Below are 20,573 nucleotides of genomic sequence, written 5' to 3'. Positions count from 1 at the left end.
CCCCCCCCCCCCCCCAATCACACAGTCTCTTCGAAGCGACCTATCGTTCCCCATCATCGCCATCTCATGTACATATATAGAATTAGGCTTTGACGAATTCAAAGCAATGTGTCTCGTTAGTTGTTGGGTCGCCAGTCTACTAGGTCCTTTCGGCAATCGATGAGAGAGAGAGAGAGAGGCTGCAGAGCCAGTATGTGTGTATTGAATGTACCTAATATAAGGAGAACAGCCTCTTATAAAAAGACAGATCCCGATGGTACTATATTTTTCTATGTAGTATGAGTTGTGATACTTTTTCGGGGCTGAACATTGTGCGTATCGAGTGGGCTGCATTGCCCTGTTATGCGGAAGGGTGAAAGCAGATTTATTGTATGTACTTCTCGACAACACATTTATACTTTCATAATTTTCTTTTTTATTTAACTTCATTCATTCTTCATAGTATGCTAAAAATTTTGCGTTACGAAAATATTAAATTGAAATTATTAAATATAAAATTGTGTTTGTAGCCTTCTATCATAGCACAAATTCACCTGTTATTTATTGCCTAATATAAATACTTTATATTTTATGGTAACATACAGAATATTTTAAATATTATTTATATAGGTGTTTTTTAACATATTCAATAATGTGTGACGCTATTTTTCGCATATCTTTGAATCATTAATGATGTGGATTAATGGAGAGGGGATAGGGTAAAATAAGCGAGAAGGAAATATATGTAACTAAAAACACATAAATATAAAGAAGTGGTATACACTGGGATTGACTGGTATTCAGTGTTATCGTTATTTTCCACTGAGATTACGCTATTATTTTCTCTACATTGTATATATGATAAGATTTTTAAGCGAGTAAGTAGAAATGATTTGATTTGCAGTTGGGCCGAATGAACAAGAGATTGCAAATAATAGCGAATAGAATAAAGGATATTTACATGTGTATAAATATATACCTGCACCGGAAAAGTGAAAAGCGACGGTATCTCTAGTAGTTTGTTCTTTCTTTCTGCATGGTATTGTGTTGTAATGTATTTGTGCATTTGTATGCAATAACAATTTTAATTTATAATGAATAGACTCTGTCACAAGTAAAACTAGTAGGTAGCGCTCGCATATAAAATAAATAATGAACTAATTCAATAAATAATTGTAAGATTAGCTACCTCTATAGGAAAAAGTGAAATACAAGGCCCTATGCATATAATCAAGTTCCGAGAGTAAGACTTTGGGTAGAAAACTAGAATCCAAGCTCTTCGAATTTACGAGCGTTTTAAAATTCTCACAGCGGTTCACGCATTACAAGCTGTAATTTGAATTCGATGCATCGCGCGGGGCGTTCATAAAATTCAATATGTATACGAAAAAACGAACAAAGAACCCATCGGTTCGTCTCTGTGAAGACGATATGCGCGGGAGTCCAAGAGGGGGAGTAGCGGACGCGCAGTCCATCGTGTCATTAGTGGCCTCGCGGAAAAAATGTAGGCGCCCATTGACGCATCCGGCGTCGCTTTCCAAGTCCTCTCGCACCTGTCCGTATTGGTAACAGCTTTTCCTATGAGAGCTTTCCTTTTGTTTATATCGCCATCCATCATTGTTCCTTTCCAATCCTTGCCAATACTCTAGGACTTGCATGAAATTTCAACGTTCAATTTACGGGTCTGTTATCTATTATTCCCGTTCCCAATTTAATCGAATTATGTGTTATTCGTGCTAAAATCGACGTCAATTGTAATCGATTAAACATTTCAAGGCGATAGATGATATTGAGCCTGGCGTTAGACATGGCTATGTTACAACCAATTAAGTCTCAGTTTTGAAATATTCATTTAGCAGAATTTAGGCACTGTCGGGATTTAAATTTCATAAATTGACGCTTAATTCAATCGTATTTGTGAACATCTTTTTTCAGTTTTCAACTTTAGTGCTGCGTATTGTAAATGTGAACAATAGAGCTTACGTATATAATAATATACTTAAAATATTATAATAAATTAATAAACAGAAAGATAAATGTAAAAATATTAAATATAGATATAGACAATGAAAAACACAATGTTATAAAACTTATAAGGAACGATGATGTATCCAGATTTTATATACGCCTATTGAATGGAAGTAAGAAAAGTAGATCCGTCTCTGTTTCAATAAAGGAGGAAAGGGACATAGTGTGTGTAAAGTAATGAGGGAAAAATGATGAACATCGGTAAAAAAAAAAACAACCAAAAAAACTAGATCAGTTAACAAATATTTCGATAGAAAGACATAGTCAAAGATAAATTGGAAAATTAAATTTAATAGATATAGCAATCTATAAGATGCATAAAAATATACTTGTGCTCAGATTGAATGATGATAGAGGGACAATTCTTGAAAAGAAGAAATTCTTTCTCATTATTTAATATTAAAGAATACTGATCTGAAGATTTTTCATTTATCCAGGAAATTAAAATTAAGAAAATTCGTAATCTGAACAAATTTGGTGAAAGAAGTTGGAAAATATCGTACGGAGTAATTGACTATAATATGATAAAGAAATAATTTTTTATGGGTCTTCATTCTTAAAAAATAATGTCTTTTATATCTCTGTTTAAACTATAATGATAATCTACATGGGCGTACGTATAGAGAAAGATAAAGAAGTTATATTTTATAAGTTATATATAAATAAAGTAGTATTAAGATTGGTAAGCAAAACCGTATATCTAGAAATATATTAAATTGAAGAGGTGCGCTTTGTCATCTGATATTGGAGGTTGAATGCGTAGTCCGAGCAAAGAATTATGAAAAAGAGAAAAAAATGCTCGCATGTACGCTTGTAGAATGCGCAGATGTTGTGAGATCGCGTATATTGAAGAGGTATATCGATCAGAATCGAAGCATACAAGTTAGGACTAAGTTCGTGCTCATATTTAGATATGCCCGCAATTTTGTAAGTATGGGTATAATTCGAACACGTATGTGGAAGTTCCGTTATATATTCTTCGATTTGGTCATCAATGCATCTGATGCCTAAAGAGACAGAGAGAGAGAGAGAGAGAGAGAGAGAGAGAGAGACACGAAGAAACAGAGGTGTATAGTTTAATGAATTATTTTTGTTATCAGGAAAAAGAAATTGTAATGTCTTAACAAAATATCTTTCTCCATACATTGGTTGTCTACAAAATTTAATAATAAATTAGAAAAGTTTTAGAATAATCCAAAATTTAATAAATATTTTAGACATTGCATTGATAAAAGTTATAAACTGCTAAATGGTAGGTAATGAAACGAAAAGTTTTTGTAGTGAAAGTGTTTAAACTTAGTCTACTAATATATGTTTGTATAATATTATTGATTTTTGGATATTTTAAAAATATTTTTACCTTTATCATTAATCTGTCTATAATACATATTATTTAGAATTTATTTAATCTAATTAAACTTATAACTAATTATGCTTTGAATTGCTTACCAGACCTTTAGATAAGTATATAACAACTTTAATAAATAGATTAATAATTTGATCTGGTTTGTATCTGGTATGTTTTGATTTTTTGATTACTTTATTCATTGATAAAATTAAAGAATATAATAAATACTCAGTTTTTATGAATTTATTCTCATATAATGAATAGAACGAAAATTAAACAACTTCTTTTTGAAAAAGGGTATAAATAGGTATAATACATTTTTAATATAATAATTACCGGCAATAGAAGTTATATGCGTCATACTATTTTTACTTGTGTGAAGAAGAGAAAAGTCACGAATAAACAATGAAAAAATATTTGGCATATTGCTTAAAATTATGGGAGAGCTTTCAAGAGGTTGGATTCATAGAGATTGGTAAATGCGAGACTTTCTGAATGGTCAATTAAAAGTTGGATAAGTGCGTGTTATTATATGCAATATCTTGAGATTTGTGGATCGGGAAGAAACGAAGAAGATGGGAAATCGGATGTCGCAACCTCTTTCATCGTCATTCATCATTGTCAATGCGTGGCAATCGGTTGGTTCGGGGGTTGGCAAAGTCCGAGTCCAGAGGTATTTAAAAGCCCTTGCTTGTCGCCACGATTTTCTTTGGCTGAACGAGGCACGCGCCGAATGGCGGGGCGCCACGCATATGGGTCTTAATGTAAGAAGACATACAACCTCATACAGCTGCCGTCTCCTTCCGTTGCCTGAAATTATTACCGTAAGGGGGAAATCGTGCGGGACGCCAATGTTGTAAGCACGTACGAGTATAATGCACGCGAGGCCGTGTCGTTTATTGCTGAGGCAGCGAGACGAAGACGCCGTTCGTGAAGCCGAGGAAGGAAACACAGCTGTCTCATTTACCCGTCTTCGTCATCTCTCTCACCCTCCCACGGCACCTGCCGCCATTCCCGAGCGGCCTTCTGATGCTTACTATTCATTTAGTTTTCCTCCTTTTTCTTTTCTCCAGGATGTCACCTTCACTTTTTTATTTTATCAATTTTTCATCTCGCGGATCACCCGTCTGTGCGTGGGAGTCATTGGTCAAGCCGATTATTGCATAGGAAGTTTGCGTATGCAATTGGATACTGACTTCTTCCGTTCACTGTTCGAGGTCCTTAGATTTTCAAAATACGTTCCGTAGGTAATCGTATCTCGTTGGCGTTCTTTGTACGACTTCTATTTGCGATCGATTTTTTCGACTTTTTTTGTAGGCGCTTTCATTTTGGAACCAAATAATTTCAGTTACAGCAAGTTGGACAAGATTTTCTTAATGTATATAATAACTTCATTTCCACTATGCTCTAATGATTTTCGTTTCATAAATCCCCATTGGTAAGCGATTTACTTGAAATGAAAAGTTTGTGCTTATTATTTTCTGAATTATTTGCCCATAAACCATTGAATAATTGGCGATAGTATGTGATAGTATGAAACGAATGTTCAGTATTTATAAATGATCAAAAAACATTTATCGCATTAATAGATTTAGCTATGCAATAGAGGTTTACGTTGAATAGTAAAAAGGTTGTTTGCTTAATGTTATTCGGAAAATTTGGCCGTCGATTTATTTATCTAACGCAATTATAACAGACTTCTTATGTAATCCTCTTCTATTAAATTACTTCTATTAAACAGCGACAGCGAGAATTGAATTTGTTTGATATACTTTTAGGTTAAATCTAATGTCAGGCAAGTTTGTTGGCATTGAGTCTCAACTGGATGTATCATTTGCATAGTAATGAGTCGTTTGGCAACAAGGGGATTCTGATAAAAATACAATTTATGATTATTATACTGATGATTATTCGGTAGGCCGAAAGGTGATCATCTTATTACATATCAGTCACTGCTCTAACCAATAATTTATTAAAATCCCTTTATCGCACTTGGCCCTATTATTCTATGTTGTTTATAATGAAAAACTAGAATGGTAAAACTCTTTGTTTGTAGCAATGAAGCGCAATTCGGAACAGCACGTTCTTTTTAATTACAAAACATCGATTTTAAAGTGGCGGAGGGTAGACTAAAGGTTAGAGTATCGCGAACTCCGGTGACGTAAAATAGTAGTCCCGGGATCGAGAGCGCCTTTTATGACGAATTTTTAGCTCTGTCGAACATTGGCCTCGGCTCCCTATAGCAATTCCAATGTCTACTTACCTCCGTCTGCTTTTTACGGGTTTCCTCCATCTCATTGCGTTACTAACGGATGTCAAATTCCACTGTGAAGCACACTAAGAAGTGGGTTTCGAGCGCGAATTCTACAGACAAGAGAACTTTGAAGTTTTTGCAGAGAATTGGCCTTGAATGGCTCTTTCGACCCTTTTTTTCATCAGTCCCTCATCAACATTTCGACGGGCACTAAGTTCGTCTTCCTTCGACTGGATTTTAAGTTATGAGGACAATCTAAAACCTGTGCAATGAATCCTACTACTAATCCTTATCTATGCTGTTTCAATCATTTACTTTTATGCAAATGTACTGCAGTTTTTTGTATTTTTACTTTGTATTTTTCACTAGAACAAAGATTTTTCATATTTTCTTTGATATTATAACTGCTTTTTAGTTTAAAAAATACATTTAAATATCCCTAAGATCGATACCGATGTAGACGATGTTTTAAACTTTTCACTGGATTTTATAATGTCATTGCTCTTAATCTTCAACGTTCTCAATGTCTGTTGCATTTATTTATAAGTTCATTTTGTTACATATATCATTTTTATTTCACTTTCAATGCCAGTTGACTTTTTTTTTTTATATTATTCAATTTGATTTAATTAGTACGAGTTCATTGACGAATTCATATTTATTCATATTGGTAAACTCATATATATGCATTCATTAATTTATTAAATATTAATACAATTTGCAAAAATCGTGTTCTGGTTTTAAAGATAATACAATGAAAAAATTTCTATTTTCACAGTCTTTTGCGACGAATATAAGCAATTATAATATGCACTAATAATTAATAATGCATATATGAGATAAATTACGAAAATTGATAAAAAATTATCATATTTACAATAAATAAATATATACAATTTCTTCTATCGTATAAGATATCAAATTTCTTGATCTATTTTAATTATTCGTACGTACCTTCATGATTGCAAATCATTACATTATCAGCAGATTCACAACACGCTTACTAAAAATAATTAGATAGATATAGATGTATATATTACTTTTTAAACTTAAATTGTTCCATCCATTTTTACGCATTCGTTATAAAAATTCAAGTTCATTTTCATAAGGTAAAGAGATAAACAGAAGCAAATAAAAAAAATGCAGGCAGCCCAATTGGTCCTTTGTCGGTCATTTTCTCTCTTTATGTCGATGTCAATATGATTAGGAAATGAATAACAAAAACAGAACGTGATGAAAAATCTCAAGAATTCATTATCTATGATGCTTTTATGCTTTTTCTCCATTTCTGAGTTGTTTATATATTTTTTTTAACCGTTGTACTTTATACTCTATGGCTAATTATGATGAGATTGTATAAATGATTTGAGCAAAGAAAAGAAGAGTCTATGATACATAAATCATTGATACTTTCATTAATGGATCAAGAAATTTTTGCGGATCCATAGATGTAATTTTATTTGTATTGCAGTACAATTGCACTATACTTACGTTCAATCAAATAACTTTTAAACACCGAATTAAAATGATATTTTATATAATCTATAATATGTAATATCTATGTGAGAAGTTCATAATGTTAAATGTAATCAGATGTCATGCTCTCATTGCATAATTGTAAAGCGCAAATACATCGGCAACACAAAGTTATGTAACACTGCTAGGTGTAACATGAATTTCGGACGAACCCGTAATGCATCGTGCTTTTCGTAGAGTATAAATTATTATGCGGGTTCTAGTTTAGCTTGGCGCCTCACAAAAGATAGGACGAAGTTTGTCCCAGTTATTACTTTTCCACGTACACATGTACACAATGGCACATGCAAGGGTCCGGTCGCCCGTATAAACCGTGTCTATATTGCGTTGATCTCCCGCACATTTGCACTTTTGGACATCTGTATCTTTCATGAGGTGCACATCTCGCCTGACCATCTATTCACTCTATTTTTATACCAAACTGCTATTAGAAATAGGAAGTTGTTTTATTGTACTTTCTTACAAACACGCATCCGGAGCTCCGACGCTACTTGGCTTGAACTATTTTTTCACTTTGTCGATGTATCGATGACTATTTCTTTTTTCTCAGCATTTTTCACTCAATATATGCCCATGCTGTTTTACGTTTACGTTCGTGCTTTTACGATAACTTTTTTTAAGTAAACCACGCATTGAAGTAGCAAAATATTTTACTTCTTTATATTGGCAAATGAACATGACATATACATAGCATTTCCCTATAATACATCAAAATCTGCAACCTTTTCAAATCTATCTAAATTAAAAAAATTCAGTCTAAAATAAGTCTTATATTTTACTCAATCCTGCATTCTAAAATATTAAATAGTTTTTTTCTTCATTTTCGATACTTACCATTTTGAACACAGTAGATTAAACGATCAGAGATATAAATGATAATTACGGTATATACTGGGCATATTTAGATTCTCTACATATATCGCTTTACCATAGAATTTTTAGTATTAATTCTTTCCGATAAATTAAAGAATTTATTTAAATTTTAAAGAAAAATATTATATTTAAAATTATAGTTTTATAGAATTATATAACTATCTATAAATATATATATTTTAATAATACTTTTAAATAATTTTCGGTTAAAAAACTTTAGATAAAGTGATATATCAATAAAGCAGTGATTAAAAAATACTTCTGTAATACCTGATGGCTTATTGACGGTATACGTGATAACAAGGAAGCTTCACTCTTTCATTCCTTAAGTGGCTTTGTATTCGCTTACCAATATATTATCACTTGGCTTGGAGATATTTTATATAAAATTTCCTTTAAAGCAATCCTTTTACTTCAGCCGACTTTTTCTCACGCAGTGTGGCATGGTTGTAGAACCTCCGTGTAAAGGGTATCATTTCATTACACAAATCCTCATACTCCTCTTGCTGCTGCCATGTCTTTGCCTTTCCGACGGTATGTATGCTCTTTCGTTTTCTCTCGTTTCTTTTGATTCTGATTCTTTCATATGGGTTAGCTTTCTCTCATTCTACTTAGCCCAGTGTCGCACACTTTTTGTGCTTATTACGTTGTTTTCATCCCTCAGTTACTCTCCCCGATTTAACTATTGTTCATTTTTTATTATTATTTGTCCTAGTCTTCGGTATTTGCTTCTTGCATTTGCTGTTCACCGTAACCCCTTTACCATCGGCGATAAACGAGTTTGTTGCACTTGAGTTCGTCAAGACGTAGTCTTTCATAAAAACGCTCGATGTATTATCGACTTTTGTCGCGGTAATTGTAAACGGGTTTAATCGTGTGTAAAGTAAGGGAGATTCAGACGACGAACAGGGTAGTAATGAAGTAGACAAGAGTGCAAGAAAGAAAGGAATAGGGATGGAGGAATCGAGTTTTCAATTTTAATATCAGTGCAGCATAACGAAAAATATACAAGGTGCTTTGTAATGTTACCATTGTGAATTTATGTAAATTTGCATGGCGAATGATCACGAGAGAGCGGGAGGTTTAAATGGTTCACTTTTGCCATCCTCAAGTCAGATTACTTATAGAAAAATTTCTTGTTAATGGTCTACATGCATTTATCTATGTTTTTGGCTTACAGCTCGTTTGACCATAACGGTAAAAAAATATTAAATTTAAATTAGGGTCAGCGTGATTTTGTTTGATTACCGAATTTAGAATTTCATAATATCAATTTTAATACAGGTTGATGTAAGTGAAATGAAAGTTATTTTTTTTTTAGTATTGTTGATATTTGTTTGTTGATACTTTGTGACGATTGTTTTGCAGATCAAACGATTGTAATTATAAAAGCGACAAGAGATTCAAAGCATAGAAAAGGAGTCAATATTACATCGTTCTATTTATCAAGACGAATGTTTTATACGTATTACTTAAGAGTTATCTATAGTTTTTAAAATTTATTCTTATATTTGTAGATGGGACTTAGGCGGCAGAAAGCACGTAATAAACTTCGATCGTAGGATAATATGTCGGTAAAAGACACGCCGTAGTGGCAGCTGAGAAAAGGAAAAGAAGATAGTAGGTGTTTTCGGTCGGCAAAGTTCGGTGAAGCTCGTTATTTTTCGTGGGGTTCGTGGGGGCTGTTGAGAGCTTATGGTGGTTTTAAGCAGACGAGAGAGACAGAGAGAGGCTTTGGGGGACAGCTGCAGACTACGGCCCCATCAGGACGTCAAGCGGGTGTCGTGTGGAGGGGGGAAGCGCTTTGGGGGAGTCTAGAGCAACAGCAGAGTACACGGACAATGTTGACGGGGCAGGGCGCACATGCTGCTGGCGCATATGCCGCATATGCCCAGATGGCATACCCTCGCCCTTATCATTTTCAACACCACCCTCACCGTCATCCCTGTTTGGCTACTCCCACTCCCAGTGCTCTTTCTAGCCCGTCTTTTCATCGTTCTCTTCAATTGTAGCTTTGTTCCGCTTTGCACAGCGCCAAGTCGCCCTTTGTTCATCTCAACTCTCTGTGACGCTTTCCCGCCAAATTTTCCGACAAAGATGCCACATTTCTTCGTTACCCTATAAGTAAGCTTTTCTGGGGTTTTCAGAGTTCGTTGCGTACTTTTCGCTCTAAACATTTCATGCTGCATCAAACTGAATCATTAAAACTTATTATTGCTTTTTGTTCGTAAGATTTGAAACTTATTTGATCGTCGCGCTAGATCCTCCATTCCCCACTCCTCTCTCTCTCTCTCTCTCTCTCTCTCTATAGCGTACTTAAAAGGGCGGATTTGTTGCAGAGGAAAAGGAAGTCGGCTGTCGTGACTATGCACGTATGCATTGCCCGGTTTTTCGTCTCGCTCAACGGTCCGCTTAATCGGCAACGGTTACCATTATCTCGAACTCTTGAGTAAGCGCAGTCAAGCATTACGTCATCTTTGCACTCGCCCACGCTCTTTACGAGTCGTCGCTCTTATTTCGCGGAAGGTATCCAGAGCCGATACTGCATGTGAAGGAATTTGCATACTATTGCGGATTTTTGAGGCAATGCTAAATTAACGTCAGTAAAGCGATAATTTAAGGCTTACATTTATTCATATGTTTCACCGTCTCATCTTCATCCTGCAAAGCTTTATAATCAAAGTTTTCTTCTGACAATCTGTATACTTATCTCTAGTACATAAAAATAAAATTCTATCAGAGTTTGAAATATTAGCGTTTATTCGTGTTGTAAATGCTGTTTGATATACAAGCCATTTCAAGATATAGTTTTGACATGTGAGACGAAGAATCATAGTAAAGCTTGTCGAGTTAATTTTTCCTTAAGCTTGGAGCATACTTGTAATTCGAATACAAAATTCAATTATGATTGTAATTAAAAGTTCCTTTATATTCAAAAATATAATTAGTAAATTATTATTAAAATTTTTTTTTAATATACACGTAAACACGTTTAATTTAATTTGTGCATTTATTCATGATGGGTTAAAAGCATTAAGATATACACAGTATTGATAGGGCATTAAAATAGTGTTCGATATTTTTTTATCAAGTTTAATGCAAGTTAATGTTAATTTAGTAGTAAATTAATATATTATTTAAAATGTATGTCTTTATATATGAAACAAACTATATATATATATATATATATATATGATAATGAAACAATATATAATGTAATAATGTATATAAGTAATTAATCTAAATTATTGTATTTCAATAAATGCATTCAAAGTAAAATTTTTCACAAAAAGAAAATAATTTTTTTATAATTCTACATATCTAGATAACATGTAAGTGTGTTAAAAGTATTATATTTTCATGTTAATCATATTAGATGTTAGATATCAGATACTCTAGTTAAAATAATTTATAAAAATATGTATTATCATATGTTGCACGCTGGCAATTTAAATAAAAATAATCAGTTACATGAAAATACTTTTTTTTACATTAGGCTAAGATAACCTATGACGTTTATATTGCAAAGTCTGACCACTCAATATGTTAAAAAAAGCGTATGCAAAAATCGGTAGAATAATAGCGTAATAGGTGGTGTATAATGGAAGTGGAAAAAGAGCATCGTGAGCATTAGTTAATGCTTTTTGGCAGTGCCGGAAATTAATTAGGGCCCTGTAAGTAACTATCTGATGCTTCTAGTGCCGGATGTGCTTTCCTTGTCTCCAAGCGATACCTTAAATGCGAATGACTTTGTCGAGGACGCGCCCTTTGTACTCAACTTGATTTGGGTCGTCAATTTAAGGGACCGGAAGAGCACGTGACTGACTGGTTATGATATCCTGGGACTACTCTCGAACGGTGCTTCAGAAATATTGAAATCGGGCGCGAAATTAACGTTTCGTTAGCCGCAAGTGTGCCGGGTATATAACGCGCTGTTGCTTTTGTTCCTCCTTCGTCCGGTCTCTATTGGGTTTATGAAAACTTCAGGAAGTCCGATTTCTCACTTGCGGGTTTCTCGCTTCGCTGCTTTTGTACATATATCAATTGATCTACGCTTCCTCAGGATAAAAATGGGTGAATGGATGCAAAAGGGCAAGCTTTACCACTTCCTACATTATTCCGAATTACGTTTGTTTCTCTTAATCTTGATTGCATTCCTATTTATTAATTTAAAATAGACAGTATAATTTATGTTCCATGTAATAAATAAGTAATTTGAATAACTCAAAGTTCAATTTCACTAATAGTTATTAGTATAAATTATTGGTGTAAATTTCAAGCTCTCATATATACTGTAACAGTATTTATAAAAATTATATATAAGTTATTAATTGTTCAGTAATTAATAAGAAAATATTCAATGTATGTTGATATTGGTGGTGATCATTAATGATTTTAGATCGAGATCAGGTTATGACTCAAGTAGCGGTGATGAGTCCGAAATCGAATATAATTCGTCCATCTGTAATCAAACAGCTTCACAAAATAACTCTAATACGACTGCGAATAATTCAGGCCAAGGGAAACACATTAATAAAGGTCGATGGACTAAAGAAGAAGTAAGTAATTTATTCGATTTTTTTAATTTTACACAGATTTTACATCATTATTTTTCCTGAAACGACACATCGCTCTTAGTAAGAAACAAATTCGTATCGATATTTCATATTACATTTCGATAAAAAATTAATAAGTACAAATGTTTTAAATTGATTAATTTGTTATTACTATTTAATAATAAACTTCGATTTTTTTAAACAAAGAAATTATATATAATTTAGATAAAATAAAAATATATTGTACTTATTATTTATTGCGTTTTTCATTTATTTTTTTTTTAAAATTAAAATTCAAAATTATTTTATTACTGTAATTTAATTAATTTTCGTACAGTAATTATAATAATAAATTTTTTTAATCTAATCTCATTATCTTTATTATAAATCTATTATTGCAATAAGAATATGAAATATTACTTAGTTTCAGTCCTAAATATGTGGATATTTACACAATTCTTGAATAATTTATTTTGATTGTATCTTGTTATAATTTTCATAATTAAATTATTCTAGAAGGTAAGTTCAACCTCGCATAATAAATATAAATGTATCTATTGCAAACCAAATATTTGCTGCTAGAATTCGTATTAAATCAATTAATAAGAAAAAGATTTGGAAAAGTATACAACAATCAAATTATAGAGATTGCAGAGTATGAACGTATATACCTACATTACTAGCAATGAAATAGAAATGAAGAGAGGGAGAGAGAGAGAGAGAGAGAGAGAGAGAGAGAGAGAGAGAGAGAGATGCATAAAATAACGCACAAGCAGGTATATACGACTAGTATACGGTTTCCCATGGGAAATGTGCGCTAAGGACGATCACACGTTGTCTTGAGCCCTCTCTTCTCTTCCTTCATACTCTTGTTCTCACTTTTTCTCCCTTTCAATGTCTCTCGGACTTTATTCTGGACGTCCATGATGAGCATAATGCGCCCTATAAATTTCCCTTTGTCCTTGCATCTAGATCGTGCTTATTTATTCTTCATGCAGAGTTCCGGTCATCTCTGATCTAACCTTTCTTTTATGGTGATTCATCCCTTTTTTAGATTATCTGAGTGTGCTCGGAAGTAATTTTTATAAAAGTTTAATTTGTTTGGAAGTACAGTGTATTGAGTTAGCATTAAGGGGAAGACAAATTAATTTTATTTGATTAACGTGTTGTATTACTTGCTCAATGGAAATCTTATTTTATTAAAGTAATTTAATATACATTATTTGTATAATAAGCAAGTACAATAGATTTAATAATTGTCAGTTTTTATTAAACCTATGTCTTTACTAGATTGTGTGAAATACGTATAAAAGTCTCAAAAAGGAAATTTGACTGACAGTTTAATTTCAATTTTTTATTTTCACTTATCACTATCATCATCAATTATAATTATAAAAGTTCAATTAAAATGGACAAGTATTTCAGTACAAAAAAAACTTTAAAGTAGTTTAGAATTATGTGCTATTAATTAGTTTGTTTAATTAATTCAGATAATCCTGATTTTGTTATCGCCATTAACATTTGAGTCATTTTATCTGTATCGTAGGACGCCCTTTTAAAACAGCTGGTGAGTGGTGCTGAACACTTGGGCAATGGTTTGCGTTGGGACAGTATTGCAGCGCACTTTCGTGACCGAAGTGATGTTCAGTGCCAACAGAGATGGGCAAAGGTCGTCAACCCCGAGCTTGTTAAGGGACCCTGGACGAAAGAGGTAAGCGATACTTTATCTATAGGATATTTCGATCATAATTCAGATGTCCCATTTCTCTCTGTCTTTATTTATATGTACGAATCAAAATATCTTGATAATTTAATTATATGAAAATGAAAATCAGCCTAAGATAAATGTAAACAACAATAATGTCACATGTGACGAGCTGTCGCAAATCTTTATTTTCAAAGATCAACCCAAGTGGTATCAATTATTTTTACTTTGATTTATTTACAATTTAGCTGTATGCATAAATTCTAATAAGACATTTCTTAGCATGTAGTCTATTAATTTCGTATTAATGCATAAATTTTAATGAAAATAAAACAATATGAATTTAGCTTAATTACATTATGGTTAACTTGAAAAATTATATTCATGATATACTTTTGTATATCATGTACTTTGAATATATCACTACTTGTACACTAATAAAAAAAATGATATGATTTTCACTCACAAAATTTTTCTTTAATTTATTACGTTTAAATTTATTTTAATGCGTCCTTTATAAGCATTAAAGATTATTATAACTATATCTACAATATATTTGCCCTTTGCTATAATAGGTATTTGTTTCAATTGTAGATAGTTGTTGCAATTTATTTCGTGCGCATGTCTATAAATTTCTGCTTTAACGGTATAAGTCTATATTTGTGGAAAGAATGCACGTTCATTGGACTCCTTGCACATTATTTTGGTGGAATTGGAAAGACTAATTTTGATCATAAATGATACGTTCACACATCTCAATCGCAATTAGGCTATTAAAGTAGTATGGCTTCTTCTTGCAACAAGAGGTTTTTGTAATTTTCGGTAATTCAGTATATAATTGACTTAAAATTATAAACAATTTGTAATTAATTTAATGAATAAGATGAAATGTTAAATGCTTGAAATTTGTTCAATATTTAATTTTCTAAAAATAGAAGCCGTAATTAAGAGATAATTATTTGTATGGAAATGGAAATTATACAAGATTTCAAAATCGTTGACTAGCAATAGTGATTCTCCTTTTTATAAATTAATAATAATGTTGAATATAGATCGGTTATTCTTTTTAATACTGTACTTGTTGCGAATTGTGAAAGCCAGTTGCGAACAATTAACAAGGGCGTAGTAAGTAAACATAATTTTAATTTTACTTCCTTGGTTATGTAGAAACAAAAATACCAGAAATTTTTTCGTAATAATTTTCCGATTTATAGGAGATAGAAGGCGCTGGTTGGAATTATATTTCATTTTGTGTTTCGAAAGAATTTTGATATGAAATAGAAAATGCAATAATAAAATAATCTATAGAAAGTGAATGTTCTTTTTCTTATTATTATGAGACAATGGGGTACGTATGTATGTTAAATTTTCGTTGTATGGATCTTTATGGAAATACTAGAATAAAAAATATACTAGAATATGTATGTAAGGTATCGCACTGGTGTCCCCATTTGTACTTTCATTACAACATAGATTTTTATTTGAATTTTACGATACATTTAATTTTCATAAGTTTTATATTAATTCTACGATTAGAAATTAGAAAATGAATAATCAATTATGATCGATTCGATAGGAGAATCCTAAGGCGAATTTACGATAATGTTTCGGTAACATCGGAGTAACCTAGTTGATAATTTTGTGATTTGGTGGCTCGGTGATTGGTTCATTTCTTTTAGCTAAGAACGAACTAGTTAAGCTACGGGGTTAATTTTTGACATACGAGTGTAGAATTTCTTTACTTAGAGACACGTCTGCTTTTTACTTACAAGGTGCTTTAAAACCAACCTGTTTTTTTAATTCTTATAGCTATTTGGGTGCCCTAGTTGGATATTGATCTGTTGTGTAAATTTGATGAAATTAGATTCACACTTTTCGAGTTATTCGATCAATGATTGAATTTTTAAAATTTAGTTCATGCTAATTTTTAACGTTTCTAATAAGCTATACATTTGAGATTAACGAAAGACATTGTTTTTAATGTAATGTTGATACTATTATTGGTATGATGATGTAATATTTTTTCATAATTTGAAAAGAATTTGTTAAGTCACATATTTCAAAATGAACCTTTCTTAAACAAGTATAGACAAATACGGTGAAGAATAACACGTAGTATGTCATGAAGGATTGTTAAAAACAAGTAATAAATAAACTAAATAATATATTTTGAAGGAGGACGAAAAAGTGGTAGAACTTGTGCAGCGATACGGACCGAAAAAATGGACATTAATTGCGCGGCATCTGAAAGGTCGAATAGGTAAACAGTGTCGCGAGCGTTGGCACAATCATCTTAATCCAGGCATCAAAAAAACTGCTTGGACGGAGGCTGAAGATATGATAATTGTGGAGGCACATAGAAGAGTAGGTAATCAGTGGGCAAAAATAGCGAAACTTCTGCCCGGAAGGACGGACAATGCTATTAAAAACCACTGGAATAGTACCATGAGGAGGAAGTACGAGGCCGAAGAGGGGAGAACCATAACATCACGAGGTAAATATATTTTATTTTTCATCGTCAATTATAATTAATTTGTCAAGTGATTTACTAAACGGTAGATAGAGAAAAGTATTTAACTTATAAATTTATAACACTATCGAAAATTTGTCTTTACTAATTTAATTATGTGTTATAGCATTAAATGAGCAAAAATTGTTACTTCGCGTTAGCTATCAACGGATAAAAGTTTTTTTTACATATTCCCATACAGGTAAATAAATATGTTTATATAATGTGAGTAATCAATTTGTTAATATTACAGGTCGAGGGAGAAGAAAAATTATAGAGTCTGTGTCGTTGACTACAAAGAGGGATGTTTTAAGTGACGATCGGTCGAGAAAGCAGCAACAACAACGACAACAGCGCCAACAGACGCCAGTAAACTCTGCTTTAAATGGAGAGGGTAGCTCAACAGTTACGAGTACGGTGATCGGTGCGAGTCAGAGTTGTGATCTCGACCAATTAGATTGGACACAAGCCTGGGAACAACAGCAGCAAGAGCGTCAGATGGCTGAGCGATGCAATGATCAGCAACAACAACAGCATTTTCATGAGTCCATGCAGATAGATGACCGCCAGTCTGTTGAAAACCATTTAGAATCATCGCCAAGGAACCGCATCGAATCCGTTTCTCCCTTTTCCAAGTGTGTTTTCTTCTACTATATATTATATTTCCTTTCTTTTTTTCTGTTGTTATCTTCAATGATAATAAAATATTTCATCAAATAAAATAGCATAAATCATAAGCTTTTGTTTTAAATAAATAGATACTTTGGATTAGAGATGTCGAATGAACAGCCACATGTGTCGAGGTCGACGGAAATCCACTTGCTCCCTATGCCTGATCTTGAAGAAGATTCAGATCTTCATGAAAGAGAGAAGACCAGTCCACCGCCAATTTTGCGTAGACGGCGAAATATGCAATTAGATCAACAGCAGCAACAACAACAGCAACAGCAACAGCAACAGCAACATCATCAGCGACAACAGCAACAACAGCAGCAGCAATCACAACAGCAGCGTACCGATACCCCCGACAGCGGCAATCAATCGGACTACCTGTTACAATCTTATCATCAGCAGTCCTCATCTTCGCAAATTGGCACAGCACCTTCGACTCCGATAAAGCAGTTACCCTTCAGCCCCTCGCAATTTCTTAATAGTCTGAGCCCCGAACCATCTTGGCCGAGGGCGAGCACACCGAAAGGTAGTCCCGGTTCACTTACTACGCCTCAACCCTCAGCTCTTCGACGAAGCACCACAGGTAATATAGTCATTCGTTAATCCTGTATTTTGATTCGTTTCATCGTCAGTAGTAATATATTTCACTTCATGCTGTTACGACTTCTTGTAGTTTAATAAATTTTATTGTACATTACAGAATACAGAATATTTATAAAAATGTTAGCGCATTCAGAATTAAATTGTACCTTTAATTAAAATTTGACATTTTATAAATATTTAAATAATATATATACGTTTATTAATCAATTATTTTCTTCGACGATAATGAATCCCTAATAATTTTTTGTTTTCTTTTATCAAAATTACTATGTCGTTTAATTTTTAAAACGCATTTTTGTGGGAGTTGCATCACTTTCTTCTGTTATTAATTTAACAATTAAAATTAAAATTAATAATTAAAAATATTTGGTATAAATGTATTTTTGTATATAAAAAAATTAATAAAATAACGTAAGTTCCAACGGATTTTCGTTAATGTTTACGCAATAGAAGATTCATTTGAATTTAAACATTTATAAAAGGTTGAATAATAATAATTGAAAGGAAGATAGGTTTGAGGCTCCTGCTGCTGCTATCGATCTGCATCTAATATAGATACTTCAAATGTGTATAAATCAGTTTAATTAATAGATGAGGAAAATGTTTTAGACGGTACGACGCCTCGGACGCCTACACCGTTTAAAAATGCGCTTGCCGAGTTGGAGCGGCGTAGTGGGGCAACGACACAATTGCCAGCGACGCCAAGTCGATTGGATGCCCTTACGGAGATCATCAAACAGGAAACAGATCGTGAGAGTCTAGCAGGTACCAGTAATGGCAGCTTATTACAGGACTCAGGTTATGGAACGGGTCGTCGCAGAGGCAAGGAAAATAGTGCGCCAGGAGGTAAAAGGGCGCGGAAAGCCCTCTGCCAAGCTTGGTCTAGTACTCATGAAAGCTCCGAGATGAGCTTTGCTGTCGAAACACCGGTTTGTATTCGTTAGACTATTCGAAGCTTGCCTAAGAAAACTTGTTACTTCATACACATTTCATTATGAAATGAAGAGTGCTCGTATACGATTATGTTCGATAGTCCGGATAATGGATTATATAGATTCTATTAGTCTCATTTAAACAAAAGATTTTATTTGGTGAATTTATATATTTATACTTTAATAATTTATACTAATTAATTAACTTATCTTGTCTATTTTAATTATTATTAAGATTAATATTATTATTGTACTTACCTTTTACATTGTGTCACAAATTTTCATAAATTGTTGGAATTTTGAGCTTTTACCATTTAAAATTTTCTTATAATATATTACAGCCCTTAATGTATGTACCATTAATATATGGTACTTAATGTTCATTAAAACAAATAATTAAAGTAAATAATTGTAAAATTAAAAGATCGATAAAATTAGATAGTATAATACTAAAGTGTATGTAATGAATATAAAATCAATTTACAATGGTTTATTAATTCTACAGTGAATAATCATATAGAGAGCTTTTTCATTTCTACTGTTTCAAATTTGTTGACAAAGATAAAGATTATTTTTCGAAACCAATTATGACTTTAATTTTTAATAAGTTTCTATTTAAGCTCGAAAAGTTTTTATAGACTTCATTATTAAATACATATATATAATTTTCAAATATTTTACCTTACAGAGCAAAAGTTTGGATACATCTGTCTTGTTTTCACCGGCATCGATGGCCTTGGATGACAGTTTCTTGGCGACTGGGCCAAGTCCCGTAAAGGTAGAAACGCGTGTTCGAAGTCAATGTGATTCTCATAATCAAGAACAACCAGCCCTATCCTGGTACTATTCCCGCACCAATCGCCTCTAGACACGCTAGCCGGCCTTTTCTTTTCCTCTCACGCTCTTCTTTATCGTCTTCATTGTGCCGTCTTTTACATCTTGCTCTCTATTATTACTTCTATCAATGTTTCTTATTTATACATGTTTTATTATATTTTTTTAATTTTTTAATTATTTAATTATTTAATGTTGTTTGTTCGTATTGTCGTTCGCCCAGTTATACCTAATTCGGGCTTCCACATAGCGCCTTAATATATGTTGTAAAAGAAAATACCTTATACTCCCAGGAATATAGTTACAAAGCTTTCCCGTCCTGCAAAATTCTAACATTCCAATTAATATACTATAAAGCACAATAGATTTAGTTGACAAAATTAATGAATAAACGAATAACTAAATATATAAATGACGAAAGAAACACAAATAAGTTGACGCCTGGATTAAGCGTACTAACGATTTGATTATTCGACTAACGCTATTACCTTTTGTTAATTATTTATAACGAAAGAAAATTAATGAAAACAATTGTCTTGTACATTTGCTGGCATTATGATTCCATGCAATTGTCTGTATTTAATTTTTTATTTAAAAAAAGCTAACAAAGGTTGACATTAAAAATCATGTAAAAGGACTATGACGCTTAATTAGTAGCCGGGTCCAAGACACCGTCTTATAAGTACTTAATTTATTTTAACGTTAAGCTTTTAATTTGGTATTTTACCCTCTTTTGGCTTTAAC

The 20,573-nt window shown here is 32.6% G+C and overlaps 1 protein-coding gene across 1 annotated transcript in view; it reads left to right on the top strand.

Moving 5' to 3' along the window:
- Myb (proto-oncogene like protein Myb) overlaps positions 1-20,573 on the top strand; it is a 29,636-nt gene that overhangs the window by 7,186 nt on the left and 1,877 nt on the right. Inside the window, exons 2-8 of the mRNA XM_011495597.1 lie at positions 12,418-12,577; positions 14,121-14,285; positions 16,455-16,773; positions 17,042-17,423; positions 17,547-18,034; positions 18,673-18,992; positions 19,684-19,773. Coding sequence (XP_011493899.1) covers positions 12,418-12,577; positions 14,121-14,285; positions 16,455-16,773; positions 17,042-17,423; positions 17,547-18,034; positions 18,673-18,992; positions 19,684-19,773 — 1,924 coding nt within the window. The remainder of the gene's footprint in view (positions 1-12,417; positions 12,578-14,120; positions 14,286-16,454; positions 16,774-17,041; positions 17,424-17,546; positions 18,035-18,672; positions 18,993-19,683; positions 19,774-20,573) is intronic.

The sequence above is a fragment of the Ceratosolen solmsi genome, unplaced genomic scaffold (assembly GCF_000503995.2).
Source record: "Ceratosolen solmsi marchali unplaced genomic scaffold, CerSol_1.0 scaffold11, whole genome shotgun sequence".
In the NCBI taxonomy this organism is placed as follows: Eukaryota; Metazoa; Arthropoda; class Insecta; order Hymenoptera; family Agaonidae; genus Ceratosolen; species Ceratosolen solmsi.
The sequence above is the reverse complement of the archived record's forward strand: the minus strand, read 5'-3'. Positions and strand labels throughout refer to the sequence as shown.